Below are 19033 nucleotides of genomic sequence, written 5' to 3' on the forward strand. Positions count from 1 at the left end.
TATTCTTTAAATTATATTATCCTAATTATATACACATATTCATACATGTAACACATAAAAGACTTTGTCTAATTTAATATAAACAGATACTGCATATGTATAAATATATACATATATATTCACATCTATACACACATCCTCATTTACGCCTTTATAAATTTAAAACTACATTCCGTATTTTAATACCATCATAGTATCTTTTTTTAAACTCAATAGTACCATTTACTTTTGATATGCTATTTGGCAAATGAGTCCACACAAATATTTCTCTCTTTTTTTATTAGTCTTGGCTTTATATAATATAAAATTATTTCCAGCTGGGTGTCTAGTATTGTACTCATGTATGTTTATACTGAAATTAAGGTTTTCATATAGTATCAACGGTGTCTTTGTTACCAAGATATCCGTGATAAAAGTGAGTAGTGAATATAATAGCCTGTCTTTAACCAGTAACCGATTTAAATTTGTATGTATTTGTTGTAATAATATTTGTCCTATAATTACATTTAAGTGTTGCACGTGCTGCTCGGTTTCATAGTTTTAGAAGTTTCTCAAATATTTCATTTGACACGCTGGACCAGATAAATGAACAGTAATTCAGGTTAGAAAAGATGAATGACTGGATTATTTCCTTCATTGCAATTGTAGGTATGAATGTTTCTCTTCTTCTTAGTGCTGACATGTCGTTTATTTTCAGGTTTAGTTTTGGATTGAAGCAGATTGAATGATTTGAGCCAATTATCATACAACTGGTTTTTGTTATGTTAAGAACTAGTTTCGGCATACATCATAGTTTTGGGCATTTAAAAGGCCAGTAGTAAATCATTTGTGAAGACAGTGAACAATAGTGGGCCTAAGCAGCTTCCCTGGGGCACTCTGCATGGGACATCCCTGACATCAGAAATGTATCCATTGGAAAAAACTGCAATCTGTTGGTCAAATAGCTTTTAAACCAAGATAAGGCTGATTGTCCCACTTCATACCATTCAAGTTTTTTTTAACAGTAATTCATTGCTGATAAAATCAGTTGTTGACCATCGATGTCAGAGCTGTGGTATTGGAGTGCTTTGTCCCATAGGCATGTTGGAAGTCTGTCATTATGTTGTTTGTCAGGTAGTGCTCCAGTTGTCCATAAACAATGCTCTTCAAAATTTTACTTAAAATGGGTAATAGGCTGATGGGACAACTGTTTATACCTAAAAGGGGTATCTTTTTGTCTTTTGAGAGTGGCATTATTTTAGCTATTTTCCATTTAAGGAGGTGTAAGAGCTGAATAATGTTTAGATTTATTATATGATTAGTGGCAACTTGTGCTGTCAAGGCCATCAACACCAGGTGGTTTTGATTTGCTGGATTGTATTTCCTTCACTAATCGATCTATATTTACTCTTTGCCATCATTTTTTTACTATTTTACTTATTTGATCTTTTATTTATTTTATCTTTCATAATTTCCTTTTCTGGGATTTCCTGTGATAAGTTGTGATCAATGATTGGCATAGTCCTTCTTAATTTATCACTTTTACCTGTAAAATAATTATTATTATAATTAAAAGTTGGCTTTCTATTTCTAAGGTGGAGTAAAATTTGAATTCCCTCCTACAATCTCATTAATAGTTTTCCATAATTTACATATGTCATTTTTTATCATATTTATTCTCTTCCTATACTATCATTTATTTTTATTTCTATTTAGTTTTGTTACAAAGATTCTTAATTTATGGTATTAATTTCAAACATCTTGGTTGCCTGAAGTGACAGCTTTTCTTTTTGCTTCATCTCTTAGTTTCAAAAAGTTTAGAAAATGTGGTTGTAACAGGATAAAATAACTGTGTCATAATTTTTTAAGCATGTCCTTGTTGGACCTGAGTAAAGCCACAAGACTTTGTGACAGCTGCCAGTTTGTTTTTTTATGAAGCAGTTATAACCAGTTATTATTTAAATCCCCCAAGAAGTATGTTTCATGACCCAGAACATTAACCTCATCTAGCATTTCACAGATAGTGTCCAGATAAAAACTGTTTGCAGAGGCGGGTCTGTAACAATTATATAAATCCAATTTAGATTGATTTAGTCTTTTCTGATTAGTACTGGTATATGATCTTTTATATAAAAAGCTATTCCACCTCCATGTGCATTTGTCTCTTCTAAATATCCTGCATCCTGTAATATGCATTTCGCCATCATTAAAAGAAAAGTCCAATGAGTTTCAGACACGAATATTATAATTATTAAGTAATACACAAACATCCTTTATTTTGCTTCTAATGCAATTAATATTAATGTGAGAAATTCTTTGACCCTTTTCTGCTGATTCATGATATCTAGACAGACATATGGCTTATTATGAAAGACATTTATTGTAGTAGACATGAACTGGTTGTACTAGACATATTTACATTATCTCTAAATTTACATCTACCACTAAATTTCTACTAATTTAACATATTTAAGTTGTTCAAAGTTCCTAATATTTATATCCATTTTGCATTTTGTCGCACCTTTTGGTTTAATAAAACCCTTACAGCTGACAGTTCAGGTTAATTGGATCTTAGCCTTTTTTCTAAGTAGCCCAGCTTTCTTTGCAATGTCAGCATTTTTCTGTGAAGTGTTCGTTAATGTTAACATTCTTTCCTTGTTTGAGATCAGCTTTGTTTCCTCTTAGCTGAACCAACGATAGCTGGTACCGCAGATTTGTTCTCATTTGACGTGTGACAGGCTTCAATATTTTCTATCCATCCCAGAAGCCTCTGAAGATGCAGCTGCCACTGGACATGGTTAACAGAAGGCTTCTTTAGTGTTATGTAAAAAAAAAGGGGGCAGTTTATTTAAGATTTTTTTCTTTTTTCTGCTCCTTTTTATTAGTTTTTTATGTTTTTGTTTGAATATATGACATCATTTGACAAACTGGAGATGATCTGCTCATGGATTTGAATAAATTAAATATATACATTTCTTTGTAGAGATCTTTACTGCAAAAGGGGGAAAAAAAAGTCAGACAGCTTACATTTTTTTAAACTTTTTATTCCCTCAGTTTATTTTAATAAGTCAATTTAAAACAAAGGCACAAATTCCAGTTCAAGCAAAGGTGGCATCACATCTATTCATTGGTCAGTAATTTTAGGTTATTAAGATAATAACACAATCAATATTGAGTTAATTGCACCATAACTTGGTTGGAAGCAGAATACAGCAACTGAACGGATTCCTCCACACGGTTCGCTTTGTTAATACAGCGTTCAGATTTGTTAGTCATCCCAACTAATTTAGCCACTAGCAGCTGATCGCTTCCTTTAATACATTTGTAAAGGAATGTTTTATGATTACATCCTTAAACTTTGTGCTACATTTCTTTTCATCATAAAAAGCTATACATCATTAACTGGCACTCAAGGAATGAAGAACTAAAGCCTAAACAACTGCCTGCAAATCATTAGAAAATGTTTTCGGCCTCTAAATAAATGTTAGCATTCCCATTCTGGGAGCAAATACTGGTCAAGTACATGTAGTGTAATCAGGGCTCCTTCCTACGGTTTGTTCTTAAATCATTTCAGCATCTGACTTCCAAGTGTTGCTCTGGATTTGAACACACTTTTTCTAAATGCCATCACGTCTTCTTAAACAACATTTTCAACAGCCCTGTGTAACAGTGAAGAGTATCTCTTCCTCTTGTTTTCTCATCGTGAACGGGTTCCTTTACTGCTTCAGGACCGGCAGCTCTCTTGGCTTAAAGAAGGCCTGAGTCATCCCCAAGGCAAAGATGTAAACTTTAGAGTCCACCACAATTTTTTCTTTCTGCAGCAGATCTGTGGAATAAAACACATCAAACGTTTACAAAGTGGACTTCCGACAGCTTACGCAGCAGCGTCAAAGTGGGGAAAAAAGCTGAAGCCTCACCGTCAACTTTTGTCTGGAATTCATCAAGTGGTAAAAGAATAACTTCAACAAACTCTGGAAAAGGAGGATTAAGACCCGTGTGATGATTTACGTTGTGAGAAAAGAACATTTCTGGAAATGAAAGATGTATAACTCACCTCCATCACCTGTGGAAAAGTAGAAAAGAGCAAGATTATTCTACTGTCTTTTTAAATGACAGACAGGTCATATTACAGTGTTTTAACTTAAAAATAGAGATGCTGGTGTCTACTTTCCTGCACATGATCATTAACATGTTTTATAAATAGTAGATTAATTAACAGTCAATCTTATAAAGTAAATCTAAGACGTTATTAAGCATTTTGGATGAGAACAGAGAGGCTAACGGCTCCAACAGTAATTCTATAATAATTTACAGACATGCATACTCTAGACTAGGAACAAAAATGTAAATGTAAAGACGACACCTAACACATGTCAAGTTATTCAAACATGGACATTTTATGTTGTGGTATACCCAACATTGTTGTTAGCAAAATCACTTTTTGACATGAAGGAATTACCTTTGCATGATTCTATTTAAATGCCTTACATTCATAATAGAATTTTATCTAAAAGTTATATCCCAACTGATTTTCACCCTTGTCCCATGTCTACAGGGATTTCTCCAGAGTCTCTGTGGCTTTTGATTAAGTTGTACTATCAATAAAATGTCCTCAGTTTTTACAGATTTACATAATAAATTGTTATCCTAAAATTGAAACTTATAAATAAGTTAAACTATATGTCCGCACAGTCTTACAGAGTCATGAATCCTCCATCTGCCTCAAAACCACCTTTTTTTTCTTCAAATGACTAATCATGTCACTCTTGCCAACTGACCTCAATTTATTTATTGAACTTTTGCAGCCATTTTTTTTGTGCACCTGTTTCAACCTTTTTAAAGTAAAAAAAAAAAAGAAAAGAAAAAGCACATATATTTCCAGAAGTCATTCAAATCTTTTAATTTATGTGAATAAATACTTTGGTTTAGTTTTATATACATTTCAAGTTTTTGGTAAAGGGTCATGAACATGAAAAAACTGGAGTAAATCCCTCAAATTTCCTGAATAAGTTGGAAAACAACTTAATAAAACCTATGAATGAAAGCTGATGGTGAAAAGCAGTGAATGAATGAACACTGTTCTCACCAAGCTGCTGCGTCGGGTTAATGTTCTCCACGTCGTCTCCGTTGATGTTGACCAGCACGATCTGGGTGGTGCAGTTAGACAGGCCGGGGTCCAGACAGGTCACTGCAACCCCAGCATTTATGTTACCACCAACTCAGCTTGAAACACTGTCTTTTGAAGATTAACATGAGTATGGCGCCTCTTTTCACACCACTGACCTCTGAACCTCTTACAAGAGATAAGATAAAGCTAAGAGCGACAGCTAATTCAATCAAACGTACAGTGCAGTGGGTAAAGATACCTGGCGTGACTCCTACTACCTCCCCTTTGTAGCCTGTTTCTTCTTTCAGCTCCCTCAGTGCTGCCACTTCTGCAGTTTCCCCTTCATCGATCAGTCCTGAACACAGCAGAACCAGAAGCAATCATCTCTACTAAATTGGTAATGCAATCAAATATTTAAAGATTAAAACTTCCTATCAGTTTCCATGAATAAATCTCTGTAATCTGGAAGCTAACTCCATGAGAGGAAACATCGGTGCAGTTGCTTTCAGAAGAAAGTTCCTAGTGAATACCTGCAGGAAACTCCAAAGTGAAGCATCCCAAAGGAGGACGGAACTGCTTCACCATCACGACGCAGTCTTTGTGGAGCGTCCGCTTCAGCAGAGCAACAATTCCCACACCTGCACACAGTCTATGTTACAGTCCGAACAGCTCTGTTACATGATGAACAACCAGTGAAAAACAATGTGCGTGTTTACCGTCTGCTTCTGTGTTGGCCCGTCTTGTTGTCCGTTTCACAGACTCCCAGGTTCTTGTGGATGAAAAAGAGAAAGATTAATGTAATGGGAATCTGTTATTTTGTTTGTTAAGAGAGAAGATCAGTGAAGGACTTAACAGCACCTGGTGTTTCCAGCCGGATCCACATATGTCGTCTTCTCCAGCTTCACCCATTTCCCAGCTGCCATGAGCTGTAGCACAAACAGCATAAAATAAAAACTTTGCACTGAAAGAAGCTCATTTACAGCCAGTTATGTGTTTATATTTCAGAAGAGGGCTATGAAACGCAAACTCTTGTTGGCTTCATGGAAGCTCCTATAGTCTCAAATGAGGCATCAGTCAAAAGGATGTTTTAAAATAACCTGTAGAACGTTTACATGCCAACCAGACTTATATGAGAGAGAATACATAAAAGGACAGAGCATAACTCTTGGCTCATTTAAAAATATAATGAATAAAGGATTTTTTGGAGCTAAAAGTTTTACAGAACTGGATCGTCAGGAAAAAAAAAGAAGAAGAAATTGTTGAGCAAATATCGATCAGTGGAATTTTTGAAGTCTGTAATTTCTGTTTGGATTGTTGTTTCCACTGTGTGTACCTGCTATGGTCAGAGTATCGTGCAATTCTTTATCCTCAATCCTCAAAAAGCTGGAATCTTAGCATCCCAATAATCTCATCATTCTCGGTTATGTGGCATGTCCACTCATTTATTGTTGTACGAACATTTGAATATTTTCTGAATAGAGAGTTAAAATGTTTGCTGTAGATATTCAGACATGTTCAGATCCCAGCAGCACCCATTTCTTGATTCATGCCCAATTAGATGTGGGTGGAGTTGAATATATCAGCCACATATACTCGAAAATGCCAGTTGACTTCCCTGCTGCAAACTTCTCTCTTGGTTTTGTTTAAGGACTTTTAAATCTCCAAAATGATCACAACATTATTTTGTTTTGAGTGCTGTGCTTTTAATAATTGCTCTTGATTACAGCTTTATAGATAGTAGTATTGCATTTAATAGTGTATGTCTAAGAGCACTACATACAACACTGCCCGCAATTTACTATAGAGCAGTATTTGACTAGACATAGTTTTGCTAATTTAACTTTAATGTTGGATGGAGCATCCAGAGCCATTCACACATGATGGGAACTAAATTTTGGAGACACTTCACGCCCCACCCCCTGCCAAACTTAACATTAAAACACCAGAGTTAACTAATCCTAAAAATTAAAAGGAAAATTCGAAAGGTGTAACCAGTGATACAGTCATTAAAAACATTTAAAAATAACAAACCTCTTCATTCACTATGTGTGGAGTCACTTTGGGTTCCTCAGGATTACTCATTTTTACTGGTTCAACTGAAAATGGAGGAAAGCCGAGTGAGAAAACCTTTTTAGAAAAACACACTAAAACCTCCGTGAATTCAGATCAGAATTTGAGATGATTAGAATTACATTAGCAACATTTTACATTGAATATAAGAAACCTATCTAATAATGGGTAGCTCAATTAGTCGCAACAACCAGACATCTCCAAGTACTACAATTCTCCCCGCTTTGTTTTCATATTAAGCTAGTTTGTTTGGCTCCTCTGCCATTTCATCAGTAGCTGGATGCATAACAGTTAGAAATCCAACAATAGGTCGGAGAATGTATTTCAAACTTTACACCGTATAGCTGTAACATAACTAAACTTAACTCACGTGAAATCCCAGCCGTGTGTAACTAGCAGCAAAAGGAGCGGGTTACAAAAGGGAGATAAAAGTGATGAGTCACTCTGTCACCACTTCCTGGTGTAGGAAACGTCACCAAACTAGTTTTTATCCTGGCGTAAAGTAAGCGAAGAAGAATAATACGAACAGTAATTGTTTCTGCATGTATAATAAACAATTTTATAAAGTATTTCTATCTAGTTTATAAAATATTAACTTTAAATATATAAAAACGTATACCTTAGCAAATGTTACTCCGTTACAGTAAATCATGTTATAGAAATGATTAGATTTACCTAATCAAAGATAGCATTCTTAGAATTTAATGAGATTTTCTGACCAACGAGAGCGTAAGCTAAATCAATAATGCAATGTTTACCACAAGCTTGTGCAAATTTAGACAGTCTACAGTTAAAAGTGCTGAGTGAATGCTTATTTTCATAAACGATCTATGTCCCAAGACCCATTTGTTTACCATCGTTCTCGCGCCTGTGCACTTCATAAATGCCTCCGTCTTCATATAAATTGCATATAAATTAGTTAATATAATTGCCCAAAATAAGTTGAATACCATTACATTTTACGTATTGGAGTTTATTTAATTTTAAAAAGTAATTTCATTGTAAACAAGAAGGAAATTAACTTTTAATTTGAATTTACTGAATGAAAACCAGATTCGGAAGATATTTACTGATGGACACGCTTCCTTTCCGGATATTGCAGCATGAAGAAGGAGCAAGTTGTCAACTGTCAGTTCTCTGTTTGGTATCCGATATTCAAGAAACACACGATTAAAAGGTAGACACCCGCCGTTCGTAGAGAAAGCCTAGGAAAATCTGTTCATCGTTGTTGTCGTACAGTGTTGTTAGCGGGTAGCGTTAGCTACCAGGAAAAAACACATAACTGCCGTCTGTATTCTTCACGAGTGGTTTACGTAAATATTTGTAAAACTCCAGTCTAGGGCAGCTTCCTCATGCATTTCTGTTGTCTTTTAGTTAGGCTTCGCTTACTATTGTTATTGCATTAATATTGTTTGTTCTATTTTCCAGTCTGATTCTTCCTTTGCCTCAAAATGTAATAGACTATTTACTGGACGATGGGACACTGGTAGTCTCTGGGAGGTAGGAAACCAACATACACAAACACGTTTTGCTGTTCAACTTATTTTAAATGAGTCCCACCAGGATTTAGAAAATCCTAAGTTGTGACATACATTAACTCAGTTTTTATTTAGGGTCCATTTAGGGTTAATTTAACATTTTGAATTATAATGCTTATTTATTTACTTAGTTTAAAATGTTTATACATCCCCGTTGTAACACTGTTTTAACTGTTCCTTTAAAAAATTACATTTCTTCTTTTATACCTTCAGTGACCATAACACACAACCGATTCACAATAACAACAGCGATTCAGAGGTAGAGGAAGATGTTCAGGTAAGAAAACACTTTGATTTTAGCATAATAATCAACTAATCTTATTTTCGGACATCTTTAAAGGGAAAAAGTTATTGTTGCACATATTCCTGTAAAGATGTTTTGGTTTTCATGACCTAAACCTTCATACTGCTTTAACATTTTCTTGAGCCGTGACAGCCACAAGGTAATCTGATAAATGTCATGCTAAAAGATTATTGTGCAATTCATATGTTTTGTCCCTTTTTTCCTCTTTTGGCTATGACAGTATTAGAAAATATGTAAAAGCATTGAAAATCACTAGTTTACAGTGAGAAAAAAATATTTATAGAAAAATATTAATAAAAAAATGGACTTAAAGAATTAGTTTAATTAAAAATCTTGGCCACAAGAAGCCACAATTTTAGGTTCCTTTGAATGCTGTTATTTTAAATAAATCCTTATTATGAATATAAAAATCAAATTCTTTGTGAAGTAAAGTATAGTATAATCAGATTTCAACTTTGTTATTTTAAAATTAATAAATAAATTTAATAAGTCAATGCAGCTGTCAGAACAGTTTTTTGTCATGTTGATTTTTACTTACAATTCTGCTTTGTTTCTCTACTTCCTTCTAGTGGTCAGATGATGAGACAACTACAGTCACTGTAAGTCCATTAAGTGCTTCAAAGTCTCTGTTTGTGTAAGGATCCTTACACAAAGTTGACAGGCAGCCTTTAGTTCCTCTGCAGCATCACTGAATTTCTGTTTTTTTCCTTTTATTTCCCACTGTATCAGCACATTGAATGAGATCTGTCATTCATAGAGCTCACTCTGATTAGCTGTTCAGTGAAGGAAATGACCTCCTAAGAAACAAGGTGACCTTGACGACAGAAATACTATCGGCTTATCCAACATGTCACACACACTCTTTTCTTATTTGCCGTCCTCACTTCTCCAAAAACTTTCCACCCTTTTCACAACAACATGGCAGCCTGGAGTGAAAAACTAAAAACCAGCTGATTAGGACTTGACAGAGACCAGATAAGAGACCTTTCTTAAAGCTTACCTGTTACAATGATGACTGATGGTGATAACAAATGATTTTTAGTTAATTTTGGTAGCTAAATGTGAAGTTACAGCTGGCGAACTTTAATACTGTCGCTTTTTGAGTCATATCCACTGTGGAATACACAAAACTCTTTATGTTTATAACCATATAACGAGTTAAAAACTATCGTGCATGCAGGCAGCAGGAAGGTCAACATGTGAATATAAACATGCAGCTGTGATGCAGCATTACAGGACAGCATAGATTGCGGTTCTGGTTTCTGGTGAGAAGCCAGCTACACAATTTCTTACATTCAGTCGGGGTCTATGAAGATGCTAATATGACTCCGCCTGCATCTCCCTCCACCAGAAGATGGCGCTATGATGTTGTTACCTGTGAGGATACACATAGGGGCACGATACCTACTCTTGTGCCTCATATATCATTGCATCTTTGCACGAATTCTCCCATGTCCATTTAACTTGTTATCATGACTGTGATATGCTGATATGACTTTGTATCTTCTAGGCTCCTGAGTTCCCAGAATTCACCTCTAAAGTGCTGGAGGCCATAAACGCCCTGGGTGGACAAGTCTTCCCCAAACTTAACTGGAGTGCTCCACGGGTAAAATACTGACTCTGTTGCTTTATGAGAAATGAAAATACAATGTTTAGTTACGTTAATCAGAAAGAGTGTGTCAGAGTCATTTAGTTTTAATTTATAACATAAGTAAAGTATTTGCTGGCTAAAAGCTTTGTGCATTTCAGAGCTGCTTTCTACACCACAGCCAACGTAAAAGGGTTCAAGCATAACTCAATAATCATTTGTTTTTTTCATGTGTGTTTGCCTCTCAGGATGCAAATTGGATTGCTCTAAACAGCTCCCTGCAGTGCTGCAGCCTCAGTGATATATTTCTGCTCTTCAAAAGCTCTGACTTCATCACCCACGACCTCACACAGCCGTAAGCCCTGCTCTCTATCCAACGACATTGTGCCACATATCAACGCCCAGACTGAGGTGTTTTGCATTTAGACGAAGGCCAGTAAGGAAAAATAACAGATGTTAGGTGAGCAGGCTGATTTAAATCAACAGTAAAACACACACAGCAGATGGAGAAATTGCTGCGATGTCGATTTACGACACAATCTCCACCGCTCTCCATGACAAACGTTCTGCAAGTGATTGACTACAGCGTTGTAGGAAATGTCATTTATATGTGTTTGTGCATAGAGAAAGCGTTGGAATATATGCTTTTTTTGTTAAAGAAAAATCTCTTTTAACCCCATAAAATCCTGCAAATTTCACCTATAGCAGGTTTTTATGGATAAAGACTTACAGTATGGCTTAATACATAAATTGCATTTGCACCTAGTCTGAAATATGTGTTTAGAGAATCTACAGTTATGATAGTAGCCTGGATTGGTAGGTATCATTCAAATCTCAAGAATCTACTCTTTCCAATGGTGTAGCTACTTGCTAGGGAGACTGAACAAAATACATACAAATACAAGGGGACATTAAACCCTTTGCAAGCAACACATTGCGATAAATACTCCTCTCATACCTTTTTTATTCTTCAGAATAACATGATAACGATGAACTTTTTTGTTTATTTCATGTGCAGATTTCTTCAGTGCAGTGATCAAGACTCCCCAGATCCAGTCGTCAGTTATGAGGTATTTTATCCTTCATAAAAAGCTTGTGTACTTCTTAAAACTGCAGCTTACAGTATTTATGTATTACAGTATAATAGTGGTCATTATCCCATACTTCACAGGCTTGATTTTGTACAGCTGATACTTTATACTAAGAGTTTACATTAAATAAAATAAACAAATACAACACATAAGCCATTTCCTTTCCTTGGTAGAACCAAGAAAAGGAGGTAGAAGAAAGGTGCCCCTTTAAGGATCATGGAGAAGTGATTATCTAGCCCGTTAATTGGGGTTATAGGACCACTTTGATCCCTAGATATCCAGCCCTTTTGGACACAATACCACCTAAACGGAGCGATAGGACTTGTTATAGAAAATGGGATTAGGCTTCATTTTCATATTAAAGCAGTCCTTTTTGCCCAGTAGAAGAGTGTGGCGTATTTCTCTACAGGAAAACATTCTCTGCTTATTTTTCACTTGTTTCTCTTCAGTTAGCTGTGTGAAATAAAAAGCCAAAATACAGTCATTTGCCTCTGTTCCTTGTACAGAGTTTACTTTCAATGCAGCTCCTGCTTGGCACACAAAAAACTGTTTTATAGCCCCTTCCGTAAGGTTTGTTAAGACCTTTGGTTTGTGCTATTTTTTATTATAATTATTTTTTTAAGTACAGCACAGTTTAAATGGAAAATCTGTTTTTTTTTTTTAACAAGTAGACCTGATCTATGGCACTTTTGACTTTCCGTCAGCACCAGCCAGTGGGAGTGTGAGGACTACAGAGATATAGTGATTATTTCAAACAGTCATCATACATTGATGCTAGAATGTGGATAAAAGAAAGAAGTGAATTTGTTTATTTGTGCCTTAGAGTGAACTGCTGTGAAACAGTTGGTAAATTGCCTTTTTATTTCTGATTTTTTTTGCCTTCTTTTATGTCTGACTGCAGCCTTTCATTTTTTTAAAACCTGCTGTAGTTAAGCTGCATGCAATGGCAACTGGGAATTTAGAATATCTGATCTTCTGCTTTGAAAAACTCAAAGAAAACACAACAGGAAGTCAGATTTTCTCGTATATAGCATAAGTGAGATTTACCGAAAGTCAACTAAGTTTTAGTTTCAAACTTCCAAGGGAATTTGAACATTGGCAGAAGTCGTAGGAAGGACCAATTTTAGAAATTGTAGATGCTTAGTATCCTTTTAAGGACTCAATAAATGGAACCAGACTTGCCACACTTACTTATAATCACACTCAAATAAAGGTGCACACCCAGGAATTTTACAGTCTCGTCATCTTCTGTCCTCAGCTGGTCCTGAGAAAGTGGAGCGAGCTGATTCCCGGTGGAGAGTTTCGCTGCTTTGTCAAAGAAAACAAGCTAATCGGTAAGAAAAAAAGCTTCCCTCATTTCAGCAACATTTGGCATCGTGAGCCATCAAGCTGGATGAAAATTGACATCAGCAGAACTTGAACAACAATACGGCCCATGTTTGAGCAGTTCCTCTCCTCAGCAGGCTAATTTAGAAGCAATTAGAAAATTTATTTTGAGCTACAGTGATGGTGTTTCTGTGTGATCTTGCAGCTATCTCCCAGAGAGACTACACACAGTATTACCAACACATCCTGAAGCAGGAGGAGCAGATCTGTCAGGCTATACAAGAGTTCTTCAGCCTGCACATCCAGTACAACTTCCTGGATGAAGATTGTGAGCATCAGATTTTTGTTAACTCTCATTTTCTCTCGGTGTAGAAAGTCATTAAATATTTACATTTTAAAAATGAGTTAATCAAACCTGAGCAAATGCAGGGAGAGATTAATGTGTTAGTGTTTTAGCTCTATTGGGATTTTAATATTTAATTTCTGTTAATACTGAAAGTTCCTTCAAGTGATGGGAAATGACTGCTCTTACTTTTCCTTTTCAGTTGTGTTCGATGTCTACAGAGACAGTCAGGTAAACTCACTGCTGGATTTCTATACGGCGAGGTTAAAGATAGCCGTGTTCTGTGTTTTTATATGTCATGAGTGTCCTAATGTTTTTGCAGGGCAGGGTGTGGCTCATTGACCTGAACCCCTTTGGAGAGGTGACGGATTCGCTGCTGTTCAGCTGGGAAGAGCTGACGTCAGGGGGAGAAATTGCCCAGCAGCAGCAGGTCAATAAACACACACAGCATTTAAACACTTTATTTCTGTAGGTTTATTTTTTTTGCTGGAACTTGGTGAAGGCTCAGACGTCTCTGTACCCGTGCAGGAGAGCCCAGCGTTCAGATACACAACCAGTGAGGTGACGGTGCAGCCCAGTCCCTGTCTGAGCTACAGAATTCCACGGGATTTTGTTGACCTCTCCACCGGGGAAGACGCCTACAAACTTATTGACTTCCTCAAACTGGTTAGTACTTTAAGATGCAGTCTAATCTTAGTGTGGTTTTCAGCTCCTGCTTGGCAGCCATGAAACACATAACCAGTGAAAGTTAACAAAAATACCCAAATCAGCCATAACATTGTAAGCCCGTGCTGAAAATTATTTGCATTAACATTAACAGAAATGTCAACATCTTAGTTTGCACTGTGTGAGCTTATTGGCTCACACAGATTTCATCACCTTTGTTAACATGAATGTCTAGTACTTTATTGTTATATACTATGGATTTGATAGGAAATTGGTAAAACATTTTTCTAGGTCCTATTAAGGAGGCCTACAGCCTGTCTATTCTATTCAGTTCAAAGCAGCAGCATCTCAGGGCACAGAAATACAAGTTAATATAGATAGATAGATAGAAATACTTTATTAATCCCTTTGGAGAGTCCTCAGGGAAATTTGGGTACCAGCAGCAATACAACACCAACAGTAAAGCAGGACAAGTCATCATGTCAATAGTGTCATAAGTTTATACATGGAAAATAAAGAGCAGAGAGATGACAAGGATGTGCTCAGTGTGCAGGTTTGTACAGTAGGGACTAGGCATGATGGCTGCATCACTTCATCTGCCTCTCTTCTTACCCTGATGCTCCCATCACTCTGGAACAGGGTAAATCTACACTCATCAGACCACATGGCCGATTTCCATCGGTCATGTGAGTTCAATCTATATGCTTCCTGTAGCTAAATGAAGCATTTTTCCTGGTTATCCTCACTGATCAGGGGTTCTCTTATGGCTACACAGCTGTACTGTCCCAGCCCTTTGACTTCCCTTTGTGTGTGTGTGTGTGTGTAAATGCTCTTACTTTTGCTATTAAACACAGATCTTAGGTCTACTGTTGTTTTTCTTCAATTTGATTTCACCAAACATGTAAGTGATCGATCACCATCATTCAGATTTTGTTCCAACCACATTTCTTCCTCGAAGATGATGGGTCCCCGCTATCCTTCCAGTTTTTATCATGCATTGGACAGTTGTTAACCCAGTTTTAGAAGTTTCTGCATCTCTTTAGATGTTTTCTCTGTTTGATGCCAGTGATTTGACCCTTCTTAAACAGACTTAACATCTTTTCCACGACCACGGGACGTGTCTTTGAACATAGTTGTTTAAGAAATGAGAAGCTGCTCATTGCATCATTAGGGATTAAATAACTTGTTGCTAAAGGATAATCACCCATGCAATAATTATCCAATAGGAGGCCTGTATCTTTTTTGCTTAGTTAATGTGGCAACTTTTTTTTTGGCCAGGCAATGTATTATAATAAATAAATATATAATGATATAAATGATTTTAGTTATTTAAGTTTGTTATTTAATTTTAAAGTAAAATGATTTATGATTTAAAAAAATAACTTTTTTTTGTTATTCTATTTTATTGTGTGTGTGAAGGAAATTATTTAACAAGAGTCTGGATGAGCAGAAATTAGAGTTTTATTACAACTTGTCCAAATGAAAGCAGCCACACAGTCTCTTACAAAGTCTGAGTTTGGCGTTAACATGTCGCTGAAACTCATCACAACTCTAAAAGGGTGGATCACATGCAAACAAGAAGGACCAGTTTTGAGAGGAAAGTTACAAAACAGAAGAATCCTTCACCCACACCCACTACATTAATAGTTATCTTCTTTATTTGTTAGGGTCCAGCTGTCCTGAGGCTCAGGTGAGGTCAACCCACAGGTTTTGTTTTGCAAAAATGTCTACATTCATTACTCTTCCACTGGGTACAAGCTAGTTTTAGAGAGTTACACAAACATGACAATACAAAAATGCAGTTTCAAACATAATTATATGAAAATTTGTTTTGCTGTATTTGAAAGTTTGCAGTGGACAGAAACCCCCCCAAAAAAACAAAATGGAAATCTACAAATGGTCTGGCCAGCTTTTAAATGAGTCACATGGTGTGTGTGTTCCAATCACACAACCACGGAGATACATTCAGTCATTTTAACGTTGTGCCACCTTTAACTATACATCCAATACCTTGTTTTTATTACCACATGTAGCGTGTCAGTCCTCATCTAAGGTTGTATTTACTAAATTCAAGACCTGTTGAGGATCAGATTGATTACGATCAGATGTGTTGAACCTTGACTTTCTTTTTTACATGACTTTATGTGCCAGATGTGCTTCACTAATGTGAAAACAACATTAGAGAAGGTGGCCGTGTAAACAGGCAGAGCTTCATTCTGACAAACTGTGTCAATATGCAGTGTTATCAGTGTTATTGATCAGCTTCACAAAGTCACAAAAGGCAGCACCGCTGCGGATGACAGAGAGCAATATAATCTGTCTTAATTCAGTTAAAGGCCCGTACTAGACCAGATTACTTGGTTGAAAGCTATAAAGAGCACAAGCAAATTGTCATCTGGTAACAGATAACGGCTCAAAGCATATTTCCTACGCTCAGTAGTAGGTCTTACGTGAGTCATCACTGTCATGTCATCCTGATTTAGCACAATTCCTTCCATTCATGTCAAAACACATTAGAAATAATAATAAATTAACAACAGTCCAAGTCTGGAGGGTGATGACTGCTGGCAGGAATGAACTCCTGTAGTTTTCTGGGTAATAAGAAAAAGGTACATGGCATACGAGCATGGTGTAATACAGTTTAACACTGTAACCATCTCAAAGAAACATAAGTTGCATGAATATGTGCATCACCAGCTCCACCTCTTCATCAGGTGGAACTCTGTTAGCTTCACATGGAGGAAAAGCTCTCCACATATTCAATGAATGAGGACCAGGTGATGGTGAATCTTTTGTATATTGCAAAAGAAAACTAACTGACTCCCTTTTAAGAGTCTTAAACTAAAGTTTTAATAACTAGTTTGACTTTATCAAAGGAACTCTACACACCTTTTGGATATCAACATTTTTCTCACTTTACTTTTGTTTGAGCTTCTAATCTATGCTATTGGCTTGTTGATAATTGAAATGGTGCATCAGTGTGGTGTTACTTAGAAGATTTCAAGCTAATCCATCACTTTCCACTCTTTTTCAGAAGAAAAGCCAACAGGAAGAATCTGAGGAGGAGGAAGAGGAGAATGCTCCACAGTGAAATCGGGGTCATTAACCCTTCATATAATGTCCGTGTGAAGTGACTCTTCACCTTCTGTCTTGTTGCTTGCTGTTTGTTTCCACTCTCCTCTGAACAGAACAGTGTATCCAAGTTTTCTCTACTAACTCACTCATGTTGGTCTAATAGAACATGTTAAGTTAGTGCATCGTGTTAACAGCTCCTTAAGGATCCATTTATCTCTCAAGTTGGTTTCAGTTTTCTGTACATTAGGGAAATGTGTCATAATTTGAAGGGGGTGTATTCTCCACTACTGTAAAGATCACACACTTTTACACTTTTAAATTATAGTTTATTTGTCTGTATTGATGCCTGTAAAATGGTCTCTGGATTTAAAGTAAACTGGAAATCGCACACGTCTGGGGTGTTTGTGTGTTTTTAAGGCTGACAGACGTCTCTGATTAACACTGAATCAACTTTCATTTTTTTCTCTCCTTCTCCATCTCTCCCTGCCAATTTCCACTGAGCAGTTTGGACACACTCATCACTCCCAGCTGCTCCAGGCGCTCTTTTCGAGTCCTGCCCCCCCCCATCATGCATCACTGTAGACTCCCAAAAAAAAAAAACACAATTAAACTCCTTGTCATATATTGAGCGGCTGTCAGTCTGGTGGGTGCAGTAAACTAGCACATTAGAAATCGATTGTGCTTTTATGCAATAGTTCTCATTACACTGGAAGCTAAATGAGCTGTGCGTGCATTGCACAGGCCACTTCATTTTGGGTTGGTGTTTTTTTTTTTGTTTCCTTTTTTCACTGAATTGATGGAGCAATTACAGGGAGATGGAAAGAGCGAGTGTATTTAGAGTTACAGCTCCCCTGGGCGAACTGCTGAGGACGGGAAACGGTGTACGAGGCACAAATTGTATGAATGTTTCACGTTAATTGTCATTATGAAAATGAAATCTGGCTACAGATGTACAATCCAAACATGAAAGAGACATCCTGGTTTGACTTGCATATGTGGATGAGCTTCTCTAATAAAATCTATATGCAGTCTGTGTTTATCAAAGCCAAACCTCAATATCATCAACAGGAAACATGCTTTATTTTCCTTTTAGTGTTCTGCATTAGTCATTGGAAAATACAAAGTTTAGCCATTAAAAATCAATCATGAGTTTGCATTTTATTAGCAAGCAGAAATTAATGTATGACGCAGCAGTGTGTGCCTCTGGCGGGGTCCTTTCTCTGCCCTCTTCTGAGCGGCTGTTTGGTTGTCCCTGCAGTGGGCTACCAGGGTTACCAGCTCTGTGATGGCTGCTGGTTGCTATCATTTTTTCTTCTGTTCACTTCCCTCTTCTTTTTTTGTTCCTCCTGTTAGGTCCAGTGTCCATATGTATTTCAGCAATAGCCAAATTAAAACGTATGAAGAGGAGCCTTATAGCCACAAAGCTTAATTTCCTTTATATCCATTAAGCTCCACTTTGGCTCGACACAGCCACCAGACCATTATTCTGATTGCTTTCATGCTGGACTGGATGAATTTAAAACATCAAAATAAAGAGAAATGAATAAAAATCTGACTTGAGTTTTCATTTAAACTTTTCCAAAGAGGTACAGATTAAACTCGATTGGAACCAGGTTATCTTCGCAAAAGGGATCTTGATCTCAATAGGATTTTAATCTGGTTAAATAATGGTTCAATAATAATAGTAATCAAGAAATTTCAGGGCTACTTTGACGACTTTTTTTATATCTGTTTTATATCCAGAAAAATCTGGAATCTTCCTAAGAAAAAAAGAATCCTTTAATAGACAAATGTACAAAGGAAATTATTTTGTCTTCACTGACCATCTCGATTGAATAAAGGTTTTTTTTGACTATTGCTGGCATGAAATTTTGAATTTGGCACAAAAAGTAAGGAAATTTTGTGTTTGGTTGATTGTTTCTTTGCTACACTAATTCTTCTCTGCC

The 19033-nt window shown here is 36.5% G+C and overlaps 2 protein-coding genes across 2 annotated transcripts; one reads left to right on the forward strand and one right to left on the reverse strand.

The window, feature by feature from the left end:
• Nucleotides 1-3012: 3012 nt before the first annotated feature.
• nudt5 (nudix (nucleoside diphosphate linked moiety X)-type motif 5) lies at nt 3013-7626 on the reverse strand. The gene is made up of 10 exons (XM_041978120.1): nt 7527-7626; nt 7118-7182; nt 5945-6012; nt 5803-5855; nt 5617-5724; nt 5346-5441; nt 5066-5167; nt 4034-4042; nt 3897-3950; nt 3013-3805 (listed from the first exon to the last, which is right to left on the reverse strand). The coding sequence occupies exons 2-10, from the start codon at nt 7166-7168 to the stop codon at nt 3696-3698; spliced, it is 651 nt and encodes a 216-aa protein (XP_041834054.1). The 5' UTR covers nt 7169-7182; nt 7527-7626; the 3' UTR covers nt 3013-3695.
• A 592-nt stretch (nt 7627-8218) lies between these two features.
• Nucleotides 8219-18116, forward strand: cdc123 (cell division cycle 123 homolog (S. cerevisiae)). Its single transcript, XM_041977923.1, has 13 exons — nt 8219-8333; nt 8585-8656; nt 8908-8971; nt 9568-9597; nt 10509-10604; nt 10835-10941; nt 11605-11656; nt 12936-13011; nt 13209-13331; nt 13549-13577; nt 13669-13776; nt 13875-14012; nt 17047-18116. The coding sequence occupies exons 1-13, from the start codon at nt 8260-8262 to the stop codon at nt 17101-17103; spliced, it is 1026 nt and encodes a 341-aa protein (XP_041833857.1). The 5' UTR covers nt 8219-8259; the 3' UTR covers nt 17104-18116.
• Nucleotides 18117-19033: the final 917 nt, after the last annotated feature.

This window comes from Melanotaenia boesemani, chromosome 23 (genome assembly GCF_017639745.1).
Source record: "Melanotaenia boesemani isolate fMelBoe1 chromosome 23, fMelBoe1.pri, whole genome shotgun sequence".
Lineage (NCBI taxonomy): Eukaryota > Metazoa > Chordata > Actinopteri > Atheriniformes > Melanotaeniidae > Melanotaenia > Melanotaenia boesemani.

Bases quoted from the DNA above. Each gene is read 5' to 3' on its own strand.
- nudt5 (XM_041978120.1), bottom strand. From the start codon at position 7,168: ATGAGTAATCCTGAGGAACCCAAAGTGACTCCACACATAGTGAATGAA. The intron at 6,013-7,117 runs GTTTGTTATTTT...TTTGTGCTACAG, and splicing joins CACACATAGTGAATGAAGAG to CTCATGGCAGCTGGGAAATG. The intron at 3,806-3,896 runs GTGAGGCTTCAG...TTTATTCCACAG, and splicing joins ATTCCAGACAAAAGTTGACG to ATCTGCTGCAGAAAGAAAAA.
- cdc123 (XM_041977923.1), top strand. From the start codon at position 8,260: ATGAAGAAGGAGCAAGTTGTCAACTGTCAGTTCTCTGTTTGGTATCCG. The intron at 13,332-13,548 runs GTGAGCATCAGA...TTTCCTTTTCAG, and splicing joins CAACTTCCTGGATGAAGATT to TTGTGTTCGATGTCTACAGA. The intron at 14,013-17,046 runs GTTAGTACTTTA...ACTCTTTTTCAG, and splicing joins TTATTGACTTCCTCAAACTG to AAGAAAAGCCAACAGGAAGA.